Source organism: Saccoglossus kowalevskii, chromosome 19 (assembly GCF_978046115.1).
Source record: "Saccoglossus kowalevskii chromosome 19, keSacKowa6.1, whole genome shotgun sequence".
NCBI lineage: Eukaryota > Metazoa > Hemichordata > Enteropneusta > Harrimaniidae > Saccoglossus > Saccoglossus kowalevskii.
In genome coordinates, this window is record NC_140659.1 from 25243549 (window position 1) to 25268794 (window position 25246).

The 25246-nt window shown below is 36.2% G+C and overlaps 1 protein-coding gene across 1 annotated transcript in view; it reads right to left on the reverse strand.

Moving 5' to 3' along the window:
• The window catches only part of LOC144357007 (G protein-coupled receptor 83-like), a 48471-nt gene extending 26931 nt beyond the window's left edge, over nt 1-21540 (reverse strand). The window contains exon 1 of the mRNA XM_085493764.1: nt 21172-21540. Within this exon, the coding sequence (XP_085349890.1) occupies nt 21172-21540 (369 nt within the window). The remainder of the gene's footprint in view (nt 1-21171) is intronic.
• Nucleotides 21541-25246: the final 3706 nt, after the last annotated feature.

The window sequence follows — 25246 nt, forward strand, 5'->3', positions numbered from 1 at the left end:
GGATGTTGGATGTTGGTGAAACGACCATTATTTAGAAATTCCCGCAAACTTTTACAAAGGCCGCATTGCCATCACGAGCAATGCTTTAGCGGAGGCGGCCCGGGACTATGAATTGAATACTACATGTATAGCGGGGTCAGCTAATATAGGTCAGCTAATCGAATGTTGAGGTAAACGTAAGTCAAGCGAAGCGAATGTTGAGGTAATCGCAAGTTAAGCGAACCGAATGTCAAGACATTTGGACGTGAAAATAACCGAATCTTATGACAATTGAACATCAAGATAATGTCTAAATAACGACACAATTGTAACATAATGAAACAATGACAAAATAATATTGTAGCAATTACACAATAATGAAATAATTAACAAATAAAGTTGAAATAATGAAACAATAGCAATACGATAACACAATAATAGAATAAGCGCAAAATAATATTTAAATAAATACCAAATAACCGAATAATGACTAAATAATAACCAAACAAGTTTCCAAATAAAGACCAAACAACTAAACAATGTTCAAATAATGGCACGAAGCTAATTTTGGCGGTATTCTCACCACATAGAATACCAGACCAGCATTGGTTGAGTGATAATAAGAATTAGGAAAGAATTGGACAAAACAAAAAACGCCAAATAACATGAGATCAATACTAAGTGGAGAAATCAGTACACTTGGGAGCATGTTAGATAATCTTCCTATGTCACCCAGTATGCTGCAGGCAGTTAGTATATGGGAGCCTGTAAAAAAAATACGACATTCCAATGTAAGAGAATGTTTGGCGTTAATTAAATACTTTTTATTGTGAGTATTGTAAATATATTTTGGTCGTGATCAAACTGGATATAGAGGATTTTTCATTATGAACGCAAATGGTACTGCTCAACTAGCAGTTACAGTTTAATTAAGGTAGAGATGCAGTTTACCTGACAGATATTTAATTAGGAAACCAAGATGACCTCCCTTGTCCACAAAACTATATATTTTCGGAAAGCATATTGTATGAATTTTAAAATGTTGTTAGTATTTTTGTTATGGACACTATAGTTTAAAATATACACAAAAATTTGCTTTTTTGGTCAAAAGTGATTTAAAAAAATTAGCTTCTAAACCATGCTTCTGTTTCCTGTCAACATTGGTTTATGGGTGCATCTGTTTACTATGAAGAACTTGCCGTCTTGATAACTGTCTACCAGTTGTCAATGTTGCAGGGCAGCAGCTCAAATTTCACTACTTCAAGTTTATGCATAAATTAACATCCATGCTAGTTGTCTGTACGATTGTTGTAACACTGTTCAACGCAAAACAATACCCTGACGGCGTTTTGAAGATAAACACATTGTCAATCATTTGTGAAAATTTCAAAACAAAAGGTCAAAGCGTCTAGGAGCTAATTTAAGTTATGGAATGTGCACTAAAAAGAAGCTGAGATAATTGCTAATTTGCATAACAAATCACTCCGTAAAAAGTTTGCTAATGCTCATAATTAAAATGGCTGTAACAGTTCCAAATTTAAATGTATTATCGTTTTGTTAAAAGTTAAACATAGTGCATAATATGGAGATCCCGTAATTTCTTTTTTCACCATGTTTGTTTTTTATTATTTATGTACACCCTTGCTAAATCTTGCTAAGCATTCAAAAGAGAGAATGTTTGCACCTGTTATCTATATTTTAAAATCGTTTTTTGAGTATGTTCCACTATTCACAATTCTACAAAATTTTAACAGTCTATAGCCAAGACTGTTTGGATAATGAAAAGCAAAAAAAAATCACTCCCAAGTGCCCACGAACCTGCATCTCTACCTTAAGTAATTAAGATTATTTACCTCTTATTCACTAGTGGTACGTAATAAATACGTAATAAATGATAATAATAATAATAATAATAAATATACCGGTTTTCAAGACCATGGCACATGGCCAAGTCACATGCAATGCATGGCCATGTATGACTGTTTGCAATAGCCCTCAAAATTAAGGTTGGTCCTATGTTTGTATATGTGATAGTGTCCGAGATATTATAGATATGCATATTTAATAGGTTCTATGACCATATATAGTCATCGGATATGTTTGTCAATTCTCTTGTCCAATGCCTTCAAAATAGGTTTGGATACATGTCTCTATCTTTAAAAGTGCTCGAGATATTATGGATATGCATATTTAATGAGTTCTAAAACCATATATAGTCATCAACTATGTTGGTCAATTGTTTTGTCCAATGTCTTCAATATAGCATTGGTTCCATGTTTGTACTTGCAATAGTGCCTGATATATTAGAGACATGCATATTTGATGAGTTCTATGACCATATATGGTCATCGAATATGTTGGTCAATTCTCTCGTTCAATGTCTTCAATATAGCATTGGTTGCATGTTTGTACTTGCAATAGTGCCTGAGATATTAAAGACATGCACATTTAATGAGTTGTATGACCATATATGGTCATCCAATATTTTGGTCAATTCTCGTGTCCAATGTCTTCAATGTAGCGTTGGTTCCATGTTTGTATATGCAATAGTTTTCAACATATGGCAATTCAATGTGTATCGTATTAAGGCCCCCCTTTTCCCATAATGCATCATTGCTGACTATTTTATATAAAATGTGAAAAATATTTATAAATCAACTCCTCCAAAACTGCTGGCCGCACTTTCATGATTCTTTGATTAATCGGTAGTATGTATGATTTTCTTCAAAATTATGGCGTGGAATTTCTATACGATCAAAATTATGCAAATGAGATGCAAAACAATATTTTGAAAAATTCTAGAAAAAAAAGTCACATGACCGTTCAACTTTTTTGTTCATGAAATACGTAGCTGTAGGGGCAATGCTGCTTTTAAGCGAAAGTTTGAGACTCCTAGACCTTCAGAAAGGTGTTTAAATGAGCATGCCATTTTTCGCCTTAAATTCAAAATGGCCGCCGTACCACGTGACCAATATGCGTCATCTTAGGTTATGCACTAGATCTCATCGAACTTTACAAACATATGAAAATTTTGTCCAGATATGTGCAACGGTGTTCGAATGGTGCAAAAAATCTGGCGGAATAATAATAATATAGTCCAGCAGAAGGAAGGGCTTTTTTGGCAAAACCTTGTAATAGGGTCCATAGTTTTTTTTTATTGTCCAAAACTATTGTCCATGGTATCAGCTTCACCAAACCACCTGCTGGCTTTCTGTCTGCATTGGGCAACTTGCAGTACAAGGGCATATGTCTGTGTATATGATACAATTAGTTTTTGTACAGGCGATTTGTGGTATTAATGGTTTGAGTACCTAATAGGTCCTTTTATATTTTCTCTGTTTCATGGCCTTTATTTTATCCCACATCAAGAGAGTGTATAATTCAGAGCAGTGTTTGAGTTCTATTTGGGTATATCCTTCAATATGTGGATAGAATCGGCTCTGAATACGGTGAAATCGCTGTCCAATAACATGTTGGTCCTGTATATGAAACCTCATAGAATAAACAGATGCATAACTAGTCCAAAACGGCATTGTAAAACTATCTCTATTATCTTGTCATGTTTTTAATTTGTTATTATAATACATGCTCATTCCGTAATCTTAATGCGACTTTCCCATTGGTTATTTGGCATCACGTGATTCCATATTATCAGAAGAAATAAGGTAACCAGACGAGACCCAGAACTAGCATTGAATCACACAATCACCTAGTCACATATATGAGCTCACAAAGAAATTGTTCGATCACTTTCAGACAACCAGTACGAGACAGCACTCGCGAAGATATGATGGCTTATGTGCGTTCTCTCAACACATCATGTTTTTGGTTGTGGTTAAATTTGCGGGCGCGTCTCTGCATTGAAACATTGTCCATGACCAGGCGTGCGTGTTTTCCATGCTGATTCTGGTGAATTTAGTTAGAACTCGTCCTTTTATAGACAAGAAACGGCGAGTTGTTCGTGAAATAGCAGTATTATAATGGGAATTAAGTGCTCGGCACTGACCTTTATTGCGTGATAACAGGGGATGTTCGAACGTAAATAATAATTATTCACCCACATCCCCTCATTCTTGCATGTTATCACGCAATAATGGTCAGTGCCGAGCACTTAATTCCCATTATAATGCGCAACAAAAGTAAATTGTCACCAAGTTCAGGGGTTGAAGATCTTACAAGAAAACCCAAAATAGCAAGACGATCAGAGCATGGGAAATTTGTATTTCTACAACATTGTCTCTTCTGTGGTGAAACATGCGCTGTTGTAAGAGATTCCAAACACCCAGACAGATGACGTCCTGCATATGTCTGCAGGCAAGGAGAAACATTTGGAAACACAGGACTAAAAGAGGCAATCGATATCATTGAAGTTTGTGGGAAAGGGAAGGATAGTCAATCTGAAGAGGTAATTGTGAGAATGGGAGGAGTTCTCTCTGATTTATATGCAGCAGATGTGAGATATCATGTAGACTGTAAAGCAACATTCATGTCTCCAAAGTCAATACAAGCAGCAGCGCAAACGATTACCAACCCTACCAGCTCTGATACAGATACTGCTTTTGAATATGTTGTCAAATATTTGGCTGAAAATAAAACTTACATATTTAACTCTATCGATATATTTACTAGATATGTGGAAGAAAGTGGAAATATCCTTTCAATGAGACAGCTAATACCAAAAGTAGTAGAGCAGTTTGGAGGAGACCTAATTACCCTGTCATCACCAGGAATTGCATCTATACTAGCATTCAAATCAAATGCAGCCAAAACCTCCATGTGATACCTGATGATACAGATGACACTGACAGAGCAATTGATAAGGTGACCAAACAGATCAAAGCTGAGATAAGCAACATTGAAATTGATAGGAACAGTTATTACAGCCACATTAACAAAGATATATGCTCCATGTTTCAAGTGTCACCCTCACTGATATATTGTCGAAGGATAGCCAGAAACTAAATATGTCACTGCCTGCTCTTCTGATAGGAAATATTATCACCTCATTAGTGAAGAATCTAGCCACTCCTCTACAGATAGCTTTAGCTGTGTTGCTGAGAGATTCCAAAGAACAAGTCAAGGCCTTCTATGATTTTGGAATAACATGCTCTTATGATGAATTACTGCGATTCAAGAAATCTGTTGCCTCTGTGGCAAATGCTAACATTGACCTCACTGGGTTGAAGGGACAAGTAGATGGCCTGACACAGGGAGTGGGTGACAATTTTGATCAACAAATCCATTCACAAAATGGAAAAGTCCAAACACATTCAATAGCTTTACTTATGACCCAGATAGACAATAAAGAAAACCACGATGATACTGAAGAATTAATACCGCGACTTACAAAGTTTCAAATCGCGCAAGAGATTCCATATGATTGGTCGTTACACAGATCCAAAGAAGGCAACACCACTTGAAAACACTATGAAAATAAAAGTTCCAACTCTAACCACTCTAGCACGTACGGCACTTGCCTTGACCAGGGCCAGGGAAAGGGATCTTGAATTCTTCAAAGACGTGTACAATGGCGGTCCAGAATATAACGGGTACAACACAAAACGAACAAGGGAAGAGGGAAAGGCTTTGCAGCCAAAAACTAGAGCAGTTTACCTTCCTCTGATTGATATGCCTCCTGCAGAATATGATACAATACTGACATCAATGCTTCAAATAAAGAGACTCCCTGAGGCAACAGGACAGCCATTCACATTATTCACTTTAGACCAGCAGCTCTACAGATATGCTGTAGAAATCCAATGGGCAATTTCAGAGCTTTTTCCATCCTCCTCATTCATCTTAAGGCATTGGTACATTAGTGCCATTGGGAACCTAATGACCGAAACTGGATTAACAGATATCATGTCTTCTGTGTTTGCTGGGGTTCCGAAAATGCTAGTAGGCAAGAAATTTTCCATGCGCATGAGGGCACTCAGAATGGTGGCAGAAGTGATTCTTGAACGAATCATCAACAATGTTACTGAACAATGCTATGGTACTTTCATGGATAATGTAGAAGAAAGAGCAAAGAAAAGCAGGACGTGTATGCATTGGCTTGATTGTCTGATCATACATGTCCTAATAATGATGGCTTATGTCAATGCTGAACGAGAGGGAGATTGGTTACTACATGTCTACTGCGTGAAGGCCATGATTCCATACTTTTTTTGCTGGTGGACATCAAAACTATGCCAGGTTAGATCTGGTGTACCTGAGAACAATTGAGAATTTGCCAGAGCACATCCTGCCATACTTTCTCAATGGAAAACATGTAATGCGGCACAAGGAAGGTCTTGGAATGGCTTATGGAGCGATCTTTTCATAGAATTAACTTTTATGAGGCATGGACGAGCAGGAATTGTTGGAATCACACTAAAACCAGAAACTCTCAAAACTTGGGCACTCAGCCATCACACCTGTTCTAAATTAATGGAAGATCTTGCAGAATTAAGAGGTGTCTCAGATGATGACAGGTTCCAGGACAGACACAAAGAGGAAGCAACTGCTCAAATGGCCAGTGTGACAAGAAAGACAGGGAAGGCCTTAAGAGAAAGCTGCAGATGTGTATACATCCACTTAAACCAGAGACACATCCCGAACAGTTAGTCAATGTAGCAAGTGGTTCTCTTGCACCTTCTCAGGTAAATGTAAACGAGGCAATCAGCATTGGCCTTAACCAAATGATTGAGTTTGAAAAGGCTTTGCCAACTGGTTTTTGGGAAAGTATACAAAAGAAGGTTAAAACAATGGCAGCGACAAAGAAGGGAATTGTCATTGGACCCAATGTTCTCTATGACTCTCAATTGATATTCTCACGAGTGATTGGACTTCAGGCCAGTTCAAGAGAGGTATACTTCAAGGAAGTCCTGTTGTATGAGCTTGCACCAATTCCAACTGCCTTATTTGATGAATCAGGTGAGACTCACACTATACAATTCCTATCAATCAATAATTACATAAGAACATATGTAAATGGCTTTATTATTGTTATTTTATTACAATTGTATGGTTTTGGCTCAGATTCATTTTACCAATTCTATTTTAGGAGAAATGCGGAATTTATGAATGGAATGAACTGCACTGTTCTGGATGGTTGTGCAATCCTCTGGTGTATTCCATGGCCAGCATCTAACACAACAAACTAAGCTCTAGTCCGGGACTATGTGGAATCCTTCAAACAGTACAGCGACTCAGATGTGGCGACATTTATCTTGTGCTTGATAGGTATATTGACTTTACTACCAAATATTCAACTCGCAAGGCAAGGGGTCCTGGTGGCTGTAGGACATTTCAGCTGTAATCCAACTCTTCACTTCCTCCTCAGAACCAAGTTCTCAATGTCTCGGGAAACAAGAGACAATTGATTCAAATCATTGTTGAAACACTGGTATCAGAAGCTGTTGTGCCTGGAGGCTATTACTGGCCAGGAGGATACCCCCCGAGAGATAGCTCCAGGTGGGGTGAACATTAGACAACAGGATCTCAGGACAACTCATGAGGAAGCCGATACTATTACAGAGGCACAGGCTATATGTGCAGCCAAGGAGGAGAGAACATGTGGTTATAGTGGCAGATGACACAGATATTTATATCCTGCTGTTATATCATTATTACAATGAATCACTAGATATCCCCATGAAACTACAGACTACACAGATAAAAAGAGCTTTTATTGATGTACACGCTACAGTCAAGAAGCTAAGAGACATAATTCCGGAACTCTTACCAGCCCATGCTTTAAGCGGATATGACACTGTGTCAATGTGCCATGGAATTGGGAAAGGCAAGATGTTGAAAGCTGTCAAACCTGGCCAGTGTAGCCTCAGCTTGCTCAGTGATGTAACTGCAGATATAGAAGATGTTATCATGCAAGCGAGAACTTTCATGTGTAGATGTTATAATGTGGTGAATGCAACAACAATGACTGATGCAAGGATAAAAGTCTGGGCAATAAGGGCTGGAAGAAAAACCACATCAAAGATTTCAAAACTATGTTCTCTACCACCTACAACAGAATCCTTTAAGGTAAATGTAAAAAGAGCTCATTATCAGTGTGCCAATTGGAGACGAGCCCTTCAAGATCCCCCAAACATAGATCCCACTGAGTATGGATGGGTTAAGGACGAGGAAACAAAATCTCTTCAACCAGTGACACTTCCACTTTCAAGACAAGCTGAAACCTATGTGTTGCTCTTGTTCAGAGACTCCATGTCGTTCCAAAGTCTGTGGATGTGTGGCAGCCAATTTAGCTTGTACTCTATTTTGTCACTGCCAGGGAAGTTCTATTTGTAACAAAGAACAAACTATACCAACACAGGAATCAGATGATGAAGAAGAATCTCAGGAATAATCTTCTTCCACATGACATTTCTATAGTCCACCTAAAACCAACCACTTGGTTTAGAAGTATAGTATAATATAGTAGTATCTAGTTTGTTCATAATGTGGTGAACAAACCAATAAAGAACAAGTCTTCATGAATTGACCTAGTTGCTAGGCAACAATTTTGAATTCCGTTGCTAGGAAGGTGTGTAGTTTGGGTTACCAAAAATGCTGTATGTGTCTCATATACACATTTGTAGGGATTTGTGCAATAAACTGCATGGTTGTTGCTCCAAAGTTGGGATTTTCTTGGTATTACTCAGTTGCTAGGCAGCCATTTTGCATTTTGTTGCTAGGGAGAATTTGCCCAATGCTGACACAGGGCCAGCAAGTTGAAATCTGTTATATAGGTAGAGGTAAATCTAAAACCACCTTAAAAAAAACTATGGACTCTGTTGCGAACCTAAACACAAGTTCTGCCGGGCTAATAAAAAACATAACGATTACAATAGGTTTCCAAGACATGTGTCTTAAAAACCTAATAAACGGTAAATCAATATCATTTATATAATGATTACTATATTGAGCCTTGGTATGAGGTCAATAAGACAGTACATCTCAGAACTGTCATCAACAATATTGTCCACTGTCTGCTAGCCGCACAAGTCTGGTTGGGGACAGATTTGTATGGCTTCGACTAATGTATCATGTCTGTATTGCATGTATGATATACTCAAGCGTCCAAAGAAATGTCGTGTACTAAATATGTATATTGATGGCTTGTCTCCCGACTTTGTATAATTTAACCATGTGGTCGCCATATGCTCCCAATCCTGTTCTCGGTGCGTCATATTTTTAGTTAACATCTCAGATGTGTATAGAATAATGGATGTACTCGTGATATCATAACTTATATTATGAATGTATTATTATTTTTTCCAGGTTTCTTTTTCGTTGTACGGTGGTTTACCGCTGTTGCTATGAATTCATGTTGTTAATGGAATTTGGAAAACATACACCAGGACTGTCGCATATTAAATTACAATGGTCGTATTATCATAGAGGAAGTGGCCTTTAAATAAGTTAATCTGCTCGTAAATGTAACTAATGAGCAAAAATATAGTGTCAGTGAAAACTACTCTAAATACTATATGCTACAGTGAGTTGTACTATGCATAATCAAATATTGTTGAATGAATTAACAATAAGTATAAAATAAATCAATTATTGGTTGTTCATTCGGGAATGGTTATAATCGAAGATATTGAGTGCAATATTACGTTGCTGAAATGAACAAGTGTTTTATGACACGTGACTATATTGTACAATTACTTCGAGCGCTATCCTACAAACATATAAACAAGTAAGCCCTTAGACAACTGTTTATGGCAGTGACTTGCAACAAATTACACAGATTAAACTACAAGAATGTCTCACAATTATAACCAAACCAAATCTTTCAGGGTTGTTCTTAAAATAAAATAGTTTTGGCTGCTTAAATGACATATGACATTAACTCATGGTAAATTTAAAACAAATGCAAGTTAATTTTTCCCAGATTGTTTTTGCGCCTTGCTTAGACTCGTAATTTTAGAATAAGCCGACCTGCGGTATCAATGCGTCCAGTGCGTGAAAAGGAATAAAAATATTTTGGATACAAGAAACTAAAGAGTGTGTCATTTAATAGTGAAAATCGAAAGGAAATTAAATACATCTGCAATAATTAACGGTCAGGTTTATATGTTAATCAATTTGTGTTTAATGTGTAATAACTCCATGTATTCAAAATATTATTTTATTTCGTGTTCGACCTTTTTCCAAGACTACCATTTGCGTACAACTCGGGGATTATGCGGTTTGGACGAAAATGTAATGCGATGTGCCATACCCCGTTTCTTTATTGAATGCTGAAAACACGCGCGACCAAAAGATCGAACGATCGCCGAGTGTTGAAACGTTTCACACTATGAACACGACCTAACTGTGTAATCAAAACAAAGCTGACTTATTCACACGATAATGACATTGCCAGTAATTATTGATGTATTCGACCTATTGTTTATACTGTTCATTTGGGAGGGGGGGAAATTATAATATATATTTATTTTTTCAATTATATATTAAAGTAAAATCTCTGATTTAGCACCTGTTGCCTATTGACCTTGGTTCGATATGGGACTCATATCGACGTATCCTCGGGGGAGCTACGTCACAAGACGTTCCACGTTACTAAGACGCGTGCCACTGTACCATGCATTTCTATGGGCTCTGTGTGCGCTGCTGTGGAACGCCGGTCGAGCCGGTGAAAATTCGAGAAAACAACACAAACTCAACTTTGAAGTAATCCTGAACAACCAAATTTATATATGTTACACACGTAGGGCTAATCTTGTTACACTGTTCAGGGGACTCTCAACAACCATTGCAAAGTATCGTTTTCTGCGAGTTTTTGGTCTTTGTTTTCACCGCGATGGTTGCCAGGCGGTGGAAATGTCCGGATGTCCGCCCCCGAGGATACAACGCGTGTATAATACAATGTTTTTTTTGCATGAAAATTGAACACGTGCTGTGCGCCGACCGTTTAACGAACATTGTTTTAGCCACATGTATTTCACCGAATCAAAAAAATGTGGCTTTACAGGTTTGTATCAGTGTTCACAGGTTTGTATCCGTGTAAAAACATCTGTTTTTTGGGAATATCATAGTTGTAAAACATTACTCCACAACAAATAAGCCTCCAATATGGCCACTTTAATTGTCATGTTTTAATATATGTGGAACAAAGGTGGATAACAAAAATGTTAACTAGTCCTCCTTATTGGTCATAGCATGTTTCTTTTGCGGACCGTTTACGTATAACCTACAATTCACTTAATCATTTGAGACACCGACAATTTTATAAATAACAATATATTTATTTCACAATAGAATATGTAAATGACAAATTTAGCTTTACCTTGTAATTATAATGCCCTTTTAGAATGAATCATTGGAAAAGTAACGTACATGTAATTACTATGGTATCCGGTAACATATAGTTAGTTTGATCGAGTGTTAGATGAATGAATCGTTTGATCTTTTATAACCCAATTAGCAGTAAGATGCAACATATTTCTTTTCAAATTTCAGCAATCTGCCCGGGACATCATTTTTTAATTTGTATTACGTAATATAAGGAAATAAGAGACTTTTTTCATAATTAGATTACCTGTACAAAGAAAACTTTAATAATAAGATTATAGGTACACGAGTAATGCTTTCATGTTTTTTGGTTCGACGTATACGTTTTAAATAACCACAACTGAGATTCCAGGTGCTGTTAAGGATTGTTACATCTCGTAATAACGTATCGAAATCACGATAGAGCGGTTGAGTATGATAATGACGAAGATATTAGATAATTTGTTAACAATGGCGCACGTTTGAAGTATGGTACTATTACCGTATTGATTCGTATTCGGTTATGCCGTAATGCCAATGTTCACTGTAATGATGTTTTTAGAATATAATCATTTTCGTTAATGATTACTCAATCTGTGATGGCAACGACAAATATGACAGTACATTTAATAATTCCCGACCTAACACATATGTAGCATTCATTATTAATTGGCAGTAATCGTAAATAATAGAAATATTCCATTTAAATTCCGGTTTAAGTGATTGAATTCATTAAGAGAGTTCCATAATTGCACAATATTGTCTACAACCCTTCCTTTGTAAGTATATTATACTATAATTTAGGCTGCAGATCAGGTAGTTATAGTTTCCGGGTCTTTTTCAGCTTCGTTAATTCGATGTGAAAAAAAGTGAGAACCATATACAGATATCGTCATACGTGAGCGTATATAATTGTAAAGCATGTCTCCTCTCTCTTAATTACCTGGCTTCACTGTACTGTTAAATTCGTTGGTCGATTGGTTCTCAATTTAAATACGTTTGGACAACTATGGTGAAAAATGTTATCTGAAACTGTCACGAAATATATTGCAACCAACAGTTGAGTACTCTTCAGTGAGAGGTGACATGCTTTACAATTATATACGCTCACACAGCTCAAGTACTCTTTGAAATGTTACCCCCTCGAAGCTCTGCGTATTCGAATTATGAATAAAGCGCCAGAAAACGCACATAGATGACCTTTCGACAAGTTGGCCAGCGGCATTGTAGATATTGCTTACGCCATGTTATTTTCTAAATGATTGTTACTGATATGCCTCCGCAGTGGTAGTAAAACAATAATAGAAAAACATTACTTGATAATTGTGATTTAATATTGTTAATAATGGCAAATATTTGGCTATAGCGCACTTTAGCATCTTTATTTGGAATCCTCTGATTGGATGAAAGTTTGAGACTAGAAAGGCGTTTTTTGTTTTGTGTTTGTTTTTGCAATGTCTTTTCCAATGTGTTTGTGGCTATTCCTTGCTTTGTATATTGTCTGTATAAGTGTTATTGTGGGTTTGTGATGTAAGCCGTGATACCTGTTCAGGGGACTGCAACTGGTGGACAGCAATTCAGTCCTTTGCAATGCTTCAGTCAATCTTTTTCTTGACTACCCATCGCTTCGTCGGATGACATGTGGGATTTACCATCCAAATCAGGACAAAGAGTGAGGAAATTTAGTGCTCCAAGTAAATGTTTTCTGTCCGTCTGTATTTATATTTATAGATGCAATTTACATTACAAATTCACTGGCTCCGTACATACAGGTTTGCCTGTTTCTGGTGGAAATTAACCAGATCTTGTTGCCCAAGGGAGTTGGACATTTGCCACATGTAACAACATTCATGTCATTAGAATGGTTAGTCAAGTCTGACATTGGCTGGAGCATTTGTATATATGGAAGAGATCATTGCGAAAGGCAAACTGAGTAATACAGTAATAACAAAGAAGAACCTCCTACTCCACTCACCCAACTATGAATTAAATGGATGTTTATAAGGCAACTTTTGATGATTTTGTGTTTCTGATTTTAATTTTAAACTTAGATGCTCTTTTACCCACTCGTGTGGAGTCCATCATACGCCAAAAAGGTATCAATTTTACTAAGAATATTATATTTCATTTTTTGCACTCACATTTACAGTTGCAAAGATAGATTATTTACGCTAGAGATGGAACACAGATTTTAACATTCACATAGATGGAATACAAACCTCGGGATGGTTTAACCTCAACAACAATATTTGCTAGATTTTAAAACAATGTGTAACAGTTAAGTCAGTAAAAAGCCTTTTCAAAGTCAACAAAACACAGTATATTTCATTGCCATTGGACCTTTTCTAAATATTTATTGGAAATACCTTCAATACCAGAAGCTTTATTTGCCTTCATGCCGCGTGCTATGTCGCTGTTAACGTCAATAAAACAATCAATGTCAATATTATCTACGGTCGTGTCAACATTTAACCTTAAATGATCAATATAGTCTTTAACCTTGTTAGGAAAGTCATCATCAGTCACGGACCCCTCATTTTGGTATAAATTTGAAAAGTTAGTCGAACCACTCGGGTAAATCAATATTTAGAGTCGTCTTGCTTTTAGTATCTAGTAGCAAACAAAACGGTTTCGAACTAAATATAATAGAGGCTAAAACCATCAGCCAGAAGATCTTTTATTGTTTTTACAAAGAGTGGTAATCATTTATACACATATGACAAGGTTGTAAATTGATCCATGACGTCTTTAAAAATTACATACCATTTGAACAATTATTTTCATGGAATCACATTCTTTATCGAACCATGATTTATAACGGCATGTGTGTATTAAAATTTCATACATTTTATGGAGTCATCTAGTAGAATCCTCCATTTTGCTTTCATTTAAAATAGTATTAAATTAGTTCTGGTGTTGGGTAGAGCCACATCCATTCAAAATTCAAAAAACCCTTGTAGTCGAAATGTCATTTGCATAATCATTTAAAGCGGGGGAGTCGTCATCTGCGCATGTGCCAGATAGCCATAGCGTGTCATTGTTTACAAACAAGCGTCTACCCATTAGCCTTTGCGTTTTAGCGTGTGTTGTTATCGTCGCTTGGGGCTCAATTCCCGCGCGTGCGCAGGTGACGACCCTCCCGCTTTAAGTTTAAATTAAAAGTTAATGATGGTCTGATTTATATTAAAAGTCACTGATTAAATTGCCAATAATGTGCCCAGTGCATTTACATTATTCTAGCAATACATGACCAAAGTAATTTTAAGGTAGCGAGAGTATTATTTGAATACTTTTTTTCATCTTCCGATTGTGACTAAAAGGCTACAAAACGACCTAATAATATTATATATTTTCAGAATCACAATGATTAAACTTTTTTAAAAATGTGTTTTTATGTCTGTATCTACGTTTTGTGACGTGTTACACTTATATATTAAATAATACTTTTTCTGAAAACAAATAAATGACGCCATTATGCGTGTGCTATGAAGCAATGAAAACATAGCGTATGCTTAGTGTCGTCGGGTTAACACCAAATTTGATACAGCTTTAAAGTGACATTGGGATGAACTTAAATGTGTCCACACAGACTATTTCATAGATTATTTTTAAACTGATAGTTTAGTTGGGGACAATGCGACTGAAACTGAATCTTGGAATTCAGAACCTTTCTTTTTAAAACGCGACGCATGAATACATATGCTAAGATGCATTCAATTTAACAAACTACTGAACTACCAGGAAACATGAAAAACAGCAGTAATTGCGCAAATTATTTGTTTTCAGGAAAAATAACGTTTTATATATGAAACACACATCTTTAAAAGGATTGAACTCTGACCATTTTAAAATATATACTTGATTGGGTCTTTTTATAGCCATTTAGTCACAATCGGAAGATAAAAACAATTACGAAAATGATGCTTTCACTACCTTAAGCCTTGTAATGAAATATTTTGTCATAAACATTCAGTCTATCAAAATTATCTACGTTGGAGATCAAGCCTTGATTGTTTCCAGTCCAGGACACAAGAAAACAAAATACAATTGCAATGTCTATTCATATTGTTGTAGTTAAACCTGGACAAATTATTGCGAAAAAAATAAATAGCGACAAAACATATAGCAATCGGAGTATCATGAAATCCTGTATCCTCACATGTTTGTGGCATAATTTAAACGACATTGTTGTACCATGATTTGTATAAAATACTATTGCCCGCTACTGATGTGCGACCACGTTGACAGCGTTTTTTTTTCTGCAACAGTGATTCCCATATTAAGTACATAGAGTCTAGGTCAAACTGTTTCAAATAACTAAAAACACGTTATTTTCTCATTTGGACTGCGCCCAATTAACATTCCACACAGCAAATGTAATGACATTATCATCCATCAGATAGCTTTCACGTGTGCAGTACTGTCATTAAATAGTTCAATATCATTATTTCATCGTTATTATACGTAACATTGTCTATTCTCAGTTCATCGTATCGGAACGATGATTTCTTCGCCTATTCCCATACTTTTAGTTGTCGGCCAGACTGTAGAATACGATCTGTATCTTACACGATCTTAACATTTAACTATATTCTGCTGTCTGATTTTCGATGGTAAGCGGAGTGCTTTTTAAGGTCATTATGTACAAACTCACGTACCATCTTTTCAGTTCCCTGTCACGATTTTGTTCCTATTACCACACTGTTGTAAATCGTTGCTTGCTTGATTTGGTTACCTCGGCTATCTCACGTAGTTTTCAGCCAGTAATTTACTGATTTGTGGGTTTGGGTTCTAAAGTTCTTCAGTAACGTTCTGAAGAGCGATAATTGTATTAACTGCTCAAAACGAGTTTCCAGCAATTTTCTTATCAGTGAAGAACATCCTCTGAACGACTGATCCTTTTCTGTGGAACTGGTGTTGTCCGGAGTCGCACTTTGTATCTAGATTTGATTCACCACATCTGAGTAAACACGAGGGGTGTACTTAGTATCTGGTTGCTGTCAAGTTGAAAATCAACAGACTGTGCGCTTTTATTGAGGAAATCATGTATTTAGTGAATTGTTTGTCAAGCTCATTCGAGGGGAAATGAGCAAAGAACACAATATATAATCTATAAAAGCAACTGAAAACAATATAATGAGTGCGTGCATTTTTCTTTGAATACAAAAGGAGTATTTTTCAGTATTTGATATTGCTATAATTCCTTGTGTAATATAACTATTATTTATTAAATTATTATTGTTGAAACCAGTCGGATAATCACGACAATTTGCAAAAGTCTTCAACTCAATGGTGGACACATGGCTTTCCACAGTTAGTGACCTGAAGTGGCAAATAATGTTACGAATACATGACAGGCTAAGTTTGCAATGATTATTAACATAATTAAATTTCTCTCCTTAAGGATGACGTTTTTCAGGAAATAAAATTCACAATAACTAATTGTTTTAAACCAAATCAAACTATATATTAAAATTGAGTGATATAATTACCAAATTTAAATAAAATTTACACGAACATGAAGGATGCTAAAATCACACTAAACAAACTGACGCGTCCAATTAAACAATCAACGCCACTTGAGTCGATAATCATCTATTCCCAAAAGTGACAAAATAGATTTTTGAATAGTCGTTTAGAAAATGACTATTTAGTTGCTTGTGGGTTCACTGGCCTGCATTAGTTGGTAGTACATTTTAGGTTACCATGTGCATCATATGATTGGCTCATATGAGTCTGGAAAGTTAATTTTCAATCGTGTCAGTGTTCGTTCGGTTCACCTTGGTACCCGGAATTTGTCTGTTGTTAGCTAAATGTTTTATACTAAAACACGAAGTTCCGGGTTTAATGTGTTCTAACCAAATAATTTCAAGTATGCTTCAATTTACTGCCCTACACTACGCAAGAGCAAGTACCATTTGCTACTGCTAAGAAAAACACTGACTTATTTCATTTCTGTCAGTTCGTCACAATATATACTGAGATTTAGCATACTGTGAGACAATACTCAGACGATCCAGTTGCAGCTATTTAATTTATTTCCAACGCCAAAAGAAGATTTTCTTTATCAAACTTCAGTAAGATCCTTCTAATATGACGCTTTTCCGTATTTTTTCTGCCGGGCACTGAGCGAGAAAGTGTGTGAATTGTTTCTCAAAACAAGTCATCTTAATTTAAATTAGCATGGCAGTTTGTACTGGTCTGGTCTGACATACATAATTCGATTGATGGCAAATCTCGTAGCTAAAGATATGACACATCAGTTCATGAATGGCATATGTATTGTAAACTGATGTAAAAGCAATAGAAATAGGTGCGTCTAAAATAATGATAATAATAATATGTTATAACTTATTTTGCCCTTTTTACAATTGAACTGATTAATCGAGTATCGACCGACGCGCAGATACATCATGGGAATGCCGAAATCCAAAACGATTGAGTAATAAACTTAATAGCAACTTTTTGTCCGTTCACTGAGAGCAGGATAACATTATAAAACTTAATCAGGACCGTCTCCATAATATGATATTCCTTATAGGTCTATTTCTCTTAATGTGCGAAAGTTATTGCAGACTAACCGCTCTTTCAATTTATTTCAAATTAATGAAAATGATAAATTGGTCGGACACTGGTCGGAAGATCTCGTAAACTAAACCAAGGCGCATTTTTCAAATAAAGGCCTATTAATTGCATTTTAGCGCGCTGCGGAAAGACATCATTTACGAGAGGTATTTATCATACACCAAATATTGACCGGGGCTATAGCGAGGCAGGTCATAAAGTCTTGAATTTGACATTGTGTTGGTCGCGCCTAAATTGAAAAAAAAACACTGAATTTGAGCACATAGATGGGGTTCGAAAGGTTTATCAAAAGCACTGACAAATTCTACAGAATCAAAAATTAACTGCACTAGAGACAAGGCATGAATACGATGTATTGTGCCAATCAAGCATTAATGATTGTTTTACCAGGATGAATACTGATACAATGTGTACGATATATTGAGTCAATCAAGTACTGATGTCGTTTCATCTGCAATACCAGGTAAAATAATGCAATGTATTATTACAGCTCAAATCAAGCCTTGGTGTTTGTTTAACTGGGATCATTAACGTTAGTTGTGTTGTTAGGGAACTAACGAGTTTGTGTGACTCAAATAGAACCTTATACTTATAAATGGAGGACATGTTTATTCAGGATATTACTTGTTGATGTAGATGGGCAACATGATAAACGCGTGCAATGATATCACCTCAGTATTGAGAAGCCGCAATGTGACAAAAAACGTGTTTCGGATTGTTAAACTGGATTGACTGTGTACATTGCATTGAATAATTTACTACTGCTCATTGTTTTGCCATAGAAATCAATTTAGTTAAAAAGTTATTTCGTTATAACAAGAAAATATGTTTCTTATTAAAATCAGTCTCATACTAGATCTTGTTTACTTAATGTCATTTGCTTGCCCAGTCATGTGTTGGCTTATTGGAGATCCGTTTCAAAAATGGAGTTACCGCGTATCGCCTAAAATCCAAATAATTTGAATATTTATGTAGCTTATTAAAAACGTTGTGATCTCCTTATATGGGTGAACCGATGACGTACTTCCCCTAATCACGCGATAGCCAGGTATTTATTGTTAACCGACTATGCATTTTCTGATTCCCATTATATAATACTGCTTGTTTATATTTATGTTCAATTTACTCGGGAAATAACAGATTAATGAATTACATGCTTGTTGTAATTAGATAATTGATTACTGCACTAAGCAACTGAGATATAATCAACTTGATATCGAGATTAAAATATTTGTGAAAAATGCCAAATAAATAATATTTTACTTTTCATAATGTGAAACATGCTTAGCATTTTATAACGTTACCAATAGTTTTATTATAAATAATTGAGTTTGGGTTATGTTAAGAGTCAAGCGTTATACTCAGCAATTTTCAACGTGATTGACTACGTGATGAGAACTTTTTTTAATTGTCTAATACTTAGCTGTAAAAGCTTTATGTGTTCGGTTAGTTACCTGGCAACGACGAGCGTTGAGAATGTCATGCGTGGAACAATAATTTATTTTACCCTTCATTGCTGAAATCTAAATGCAGATTGTCCTGAATTCAGGAAAAGTAAATAGTTAATCGGACCATATATGACCCTGTATGTTTGAATTAAGTTGTTAAAATGTCTATTGGTAGATTAATTATTTCCCTTGTGTGTCTTTTGTGGGCTGTAATGGCATAAATCGGGATATAAATAAGTTTTTAATTAAGGACTAGACCCCCGCCTCAGATGGGTTGAATACGAGACTTATTGTATATTGAATTAACCGATAAAATGGAGTGACATCTCCGAGGTTGCCATTGGCATTATTTTATAACAATATATTCGTTGCATTTTTGTCAGAATCTTAAATTAAAGCAAATATTACGAGAGAGATCGTCATGAAAATCTACATAATAGAACACAAATTGTGCAATGAATAGCGGGTGCGTCGAAACCAACTGACTATGTGACTCAGCTTTCAAGCTCGAGTTGGTTATATTGCTCTGTCGAGTTGAGAACATAACAAGAAGTTCGGGAACGGAGCTAGATGGAAGTGAATCCTGAAAAAAGCTAGTCATATTTGCGTATATGTTTCGTACATCGTGTTCACGTAAACACTAATGTATTATATTAATGCGTGTCACAAACTCTGTCGGAGAAAGTAGAGTAATCGGCCCAACGAAACTCGAGACGTTAATAAATAAACGCTCGAATCGATAAATATGATATATAGCGGCGTGGCGTTTTATCTCGGTTAGACCACAGACCGATGTAATGCTCTCGTTTATTTCACAACTCTCTCCTCTGTTGACAAATTAGTTGAAACTGGACAATTTGGAGGTCGGTAAGTATTTCAACATTAGATTTGAAATATTTAGTTGTCAATCTTAGAAAGTTCATTTTAGGGTTGAAGATGTAGATAACCAAATATGTTGAGAGTTATTTAAAGAGCGGTGGCCGTCGCGCAGCGCGTGTTGGGATTTTATGTAAATAAACAATGAATTTTACACGTGTTGTATACGTCGCTATGGGACGCAGCACGACGACTACCTCCTTTAATGAATTATCCACGGAAAAATGTGAATGAAATGACATGACAATTGTGATTTTCAATTGTAAAAGCCGTTTCAATGTTAACTAATAAAATCGGAGATTCTTGTGAATTTATGAAGATATTTACGCACTTTGTGGTATCGGCGTTACTGCGGATATATGATATAGGTATGCTTTAAACTCTGTGTGATATATGCTCTACGCAGTAACCACGTTTTATAACATGCCACATGGGGTTGCGTAATCAATTTTTACTCATCCCTGAACACGTTATCAGCAGTCTCTAAATTCGTTCAATTTGTCGAAACTTCATCGGTTTCATTCTATTTGGTAGATAAAAACCCACTGCCTGTATATGATTAGTATTTATCACCACCCAAGTGGCGATTACAAAAAGCCAACAATTATTTCACTCAAAAGCTACAATGTGATTGTGAGCTGACGTAAATTGCGATTGAAATCACTAACGCAGTATGTCTCAAGCTGTTAGAGTAGTAAATAAAATACGTTGCTAATACGTAAATTAGAAAAAAAAGTGATTTATAACTCTACGATGCAAACGTTAACTTCGACAAAATAAAGTCACATAGTTTTCTAAATTATTTCAAACAATGTTTGCAAACATGTATTCAAAAGGAGCTAAGTATAGCTACGTGATTCAAATCACCGGTATTATAAAAAAACAAAAAACAAGACACGTATCCAAAGTTATGGTCACTTGGTTCACATTGACATTATGAAAAAAAACACATATAATACATAAATGTGTCAGCAACATGCTGGTAGATAAAGTAGTTGTTAGATACTGATAGTAGCCCTACCTGCTGCATGAAATGCACGAATGTGCACATGAAATCGCCGAAAATCCAGTTCTGCAAAACAACATTGACAGACGTAAACGGAGTACAGAAAACCGCCATACAGATATCGGCAATAGATAGATTCACGAGATATGCATTAACACCGTTCTTTGCTTTTGACCCGTGCAGTACGGTGATAACAGTTATGTTCCCAGAAAGCGATAAGAAAATAGCCAATGCGTAGAACGAAAACAAGAACGCAGTACCGAGCTCCGATATCGGCATTTCAAAGCCCCCATTAGTTGAGTTGTACATCTCCAATGAGTAATTCATTACACTGACGTTGTCAAAATCAGAGCGGACCAGCGCTGATGTATTAGGTACTATCATTGCCTAAGAGTTGTCGCACCAGTGTGCAGACGTGTTTTGGCATCTCAATATTTATACGCAACCGGTAAATAGTGTCAGTACGAGACTCGCGCATGCTCTGTAGGGCGCACGATGCCCGGTTCACGTGCTACCAAGGAGGGCGTTCGCGTGGATTGATTGCGCCAGATTGCATAACCTTGGTCGCCTCTCTTTATTCACATTCATTGTAGTTAGCAGTAATAATAATTTACTACTGCATGCTGTATTAGTTAAACTCAAAATGAAAAACACTTATAACATCGTAAATAAAAATCCAGTGAGTCTGTCGAAATCAGACAAACGTGTCATGTCGTATTTTTTTAATGTTTTCTGCTTACAAAAATTATTATATAATTTAATTATTTAATTATTATTATTATATTGACAAGTCGTCTTCAAGCAGTGTATATCATTCCAAAAATACCGCCAAGTTGAAAACATTAGGACATTTTGAAAATAAGAAGAGTAACTATAGCGTCGTATGGTGTTTAATGGTATGTTACACCATTGCTTGCAACGGCATGCCATTCTACGATGCAAGATTGGAGTATTTTTATTGCAATAACACGATATAATATTCCACCATGCGGCATGCCATTGGTTTCACGACATGCAGTTTCGCAATAAACCATGTCATTTCCCCATTCGCCCTGTCATTCCTATATGCGTCATGCTATTTAATGCGAATGATTGAGGAAATATCAAGTGCTCTGGAAAATGGCGCGGGAACTTGAAGGAAATTCGTCGTGTGCAAGGCGATCGTCCCTGAATCGCGCGAGCCGTTATTTGTCAATAGCAGATTCGTTTTTCAACATAACGATGACGAAGAAGTTTCTCAACTATCAACAGAGCATGATTTGGATCTCGTAAGAGCACTTTCGACCAGCATGCCTGAATCAATACGTGTCGCTAACTAAATAAGCGTGAAATTACGTGGGGAAGAAATGTGTGAACTCCATAATGAATTTTGTAAAGATTGTGGGATAGAAAATTAACTGTAGAGGGCGAAAGGGGTTCGCATCGTTTTCTTAGAGCCCTGTGTTAAAATCAGCTGTTTATCTCTCCGAGTCCTGTTTTCAGGCATTGCTTTAGTTTGTTTCTTTTTTAATATGATTATACTATTGGATTTTCTATTGATTTACTGGGAAGATTGTTTTAGAGATATTTTTAGATTGTTTCACTGTTTTTGGCTGCAAGCGTCGTCCGAATCACACGGTATCGCTAAAGCCGGCCATTCATAACCGGCCTACGAACCCGTGCGTGATAGTGCTATGAAAAGGTGTACTAGTATTTCATTGTAGTTAGATTGAGTCAATTGATTGGGCGCGCCAAGGAACTGGCGCCACCAATCAGCGTTTAAGTATCCGAAATGTCATCACAGATTAAAACAATTATGGCGAGTAAGCTTTGCGCTGATTCACCCTGAGTCAAGAACAGAAGATCTATATTCGTTGACACGTTTCCAAAATTTCAATCGTTCAGTTGTTGAACTTCAAGAATCTTCGCAATCTAAAAAACTGGCACGAGTGTCGACTTTGTATCGGGGTAGTGGGCGGGCTCTGGAACAATCAGTCAAAACGTGAATACCCTACGAAACCACGTGTAATAAAGCTGATTAACGATTGGACGACACATATTTTTAATTCTGTGCTAAATATTGTTTTACTACATCCGGAGTGCATTCCTATTTACTCCACCAGTGGCAAGTATGAATGCAATTTTGAATCACCTAGACAAACCTTGATATTGTCTCCTTTTTGTGCGCGGTGATCTGCGCAACAATCAAAATTAGCATCTTTGTTAAGGTAGAAACCTACTCATAATTTTTGAGAAAGTTGGTCATAAATCACTAGAAAATGGTCATTGGCTTATTATGTAAAATCAGCATGATGAAGCTGTTGTCCCATTGCACCATGAACTGATGTTCAGACATGTCGAATATATGAATCCGGAACTGCATTCTTGATAACAAAATGGCTGTCAGTCAACAATTTTGAACCTGAACCGACTGATAACAAAACTGACGTGCATCAAGATATCATTATGTTCTACATATGTAACAAATTTGAACTTAATCTGTCTATGAACGACTGAGATCCGGTTTCAGAACTCCCAGTTTTGTTATGGTTTGCTAAAGGTTTGCTAGCGACAATTATATAATGTATTTCCGAAATATGAAAAACAGCGTGTTCAAGTATCAACGGTCACAGTAATCCAATTTTTGTATGCAAGGTCTATAAAAAATAACTTGTAAAATCGAGATAAATATTACTTGTACGTTTTGTTATGAAAAGCAACAAATAAGTCCCAAAAACGAATATATTTTTGTGACAATCAATGAACCATTTTACTTTAATTTACTGTATTTATTAGGTTATATTATCATGTTTTTAAAAACAATTCTATTGATCATGTATTCCTGAGCATTGTACAGATTAAAGTTATGTCGACTCACAAAATGAATACAACATTATAATTGAATTATGACAAAAAGGTCGAAAGAATAAGTACAGGAGTTTTATTCGAGTTTTTTCAGCTTGTTTGCCGTTTACTTTAAGTTTTGGAAATTACACAACCAATGACGGGACGATTTATTCTATATTCATTCAAAAGTAACTCACGCAAGGTATGTCAATCATTTTTAAAAACAAAACAAAATAAAATAAACAGACTTTTACTTGAATCATGCATCTTTGTAAACTACTTGCAAAAAGAAGCTAGTAGATTGATGTCAATGTCACAATCACCCCGGAAAAGGTATTGTTTTGTGATTGGTGAACTGTCATTCAAATTCTGAAAAAAACACGCAATATATAACAAAAATCAGTTCCATACCAGTAAAAGCAGTTTGGTTCTCCCCCCCCCCACACACACACATTAACAAAATTCATAGCTTTAAATTATGACACGTACTGGATCTCAAGTCCTAAAATACTAAAATTAATGTTGCAGACATTCAGTAGATGGGGGAAGTGTCAAAGATTGTTCTGAAATGTGGCATTCAAAAATAAGGGAATTATTTGATGTGAATTACGTACATTTTGTTATGGAGAAAATGAATGTTAAATAAGTTACTTATGATAAGTATTGTACTTATCATAAAAGTATTTCTCTTAACCTCCAAACCTAATAATGCGATGTTGTTTTCAAGAACATGATGATTGTTTTTTAATTGAACTCTGAGTCGGGTTTGCCGACTGTTTTAAATTTTATACTATGCTGGATTGAATCCAATGTGGAAAACAGTGACGGGGCGGCTTAACCCTGCGTACACGGACTGTGTCGGGGGCTTAGTATCATACTGCGGACTGCACTATATATTTAAGTCTGTGCGCGTTCCTCTTGCGGTGGCTGTTATGTTAGAATTAGCGACACTTGTTGATTCGGGCATGCCTGTCGAAAGTGCTTTTAAGTGATCAAATCATGCTCTGTTGATAGTTGAGAAGATCCTTCACCATCGTTATATGTTATAAAAAAGAACAAAAGAGACAAACAATTCAATGACGATCGCCTTGCAGACAGCGAATTTTATTCCTGCACCAGAGCACTCTATATTTTATAAATTTGTCGACAGAGGGCGCAATCGACGAATGACATTGCCTCAAATCCTCAAATGGCAGGACGTATATTGCAAAGAATACGAAACCATTCAGTTAGACCTGACACACAATCTCAGTGTATCTAATTT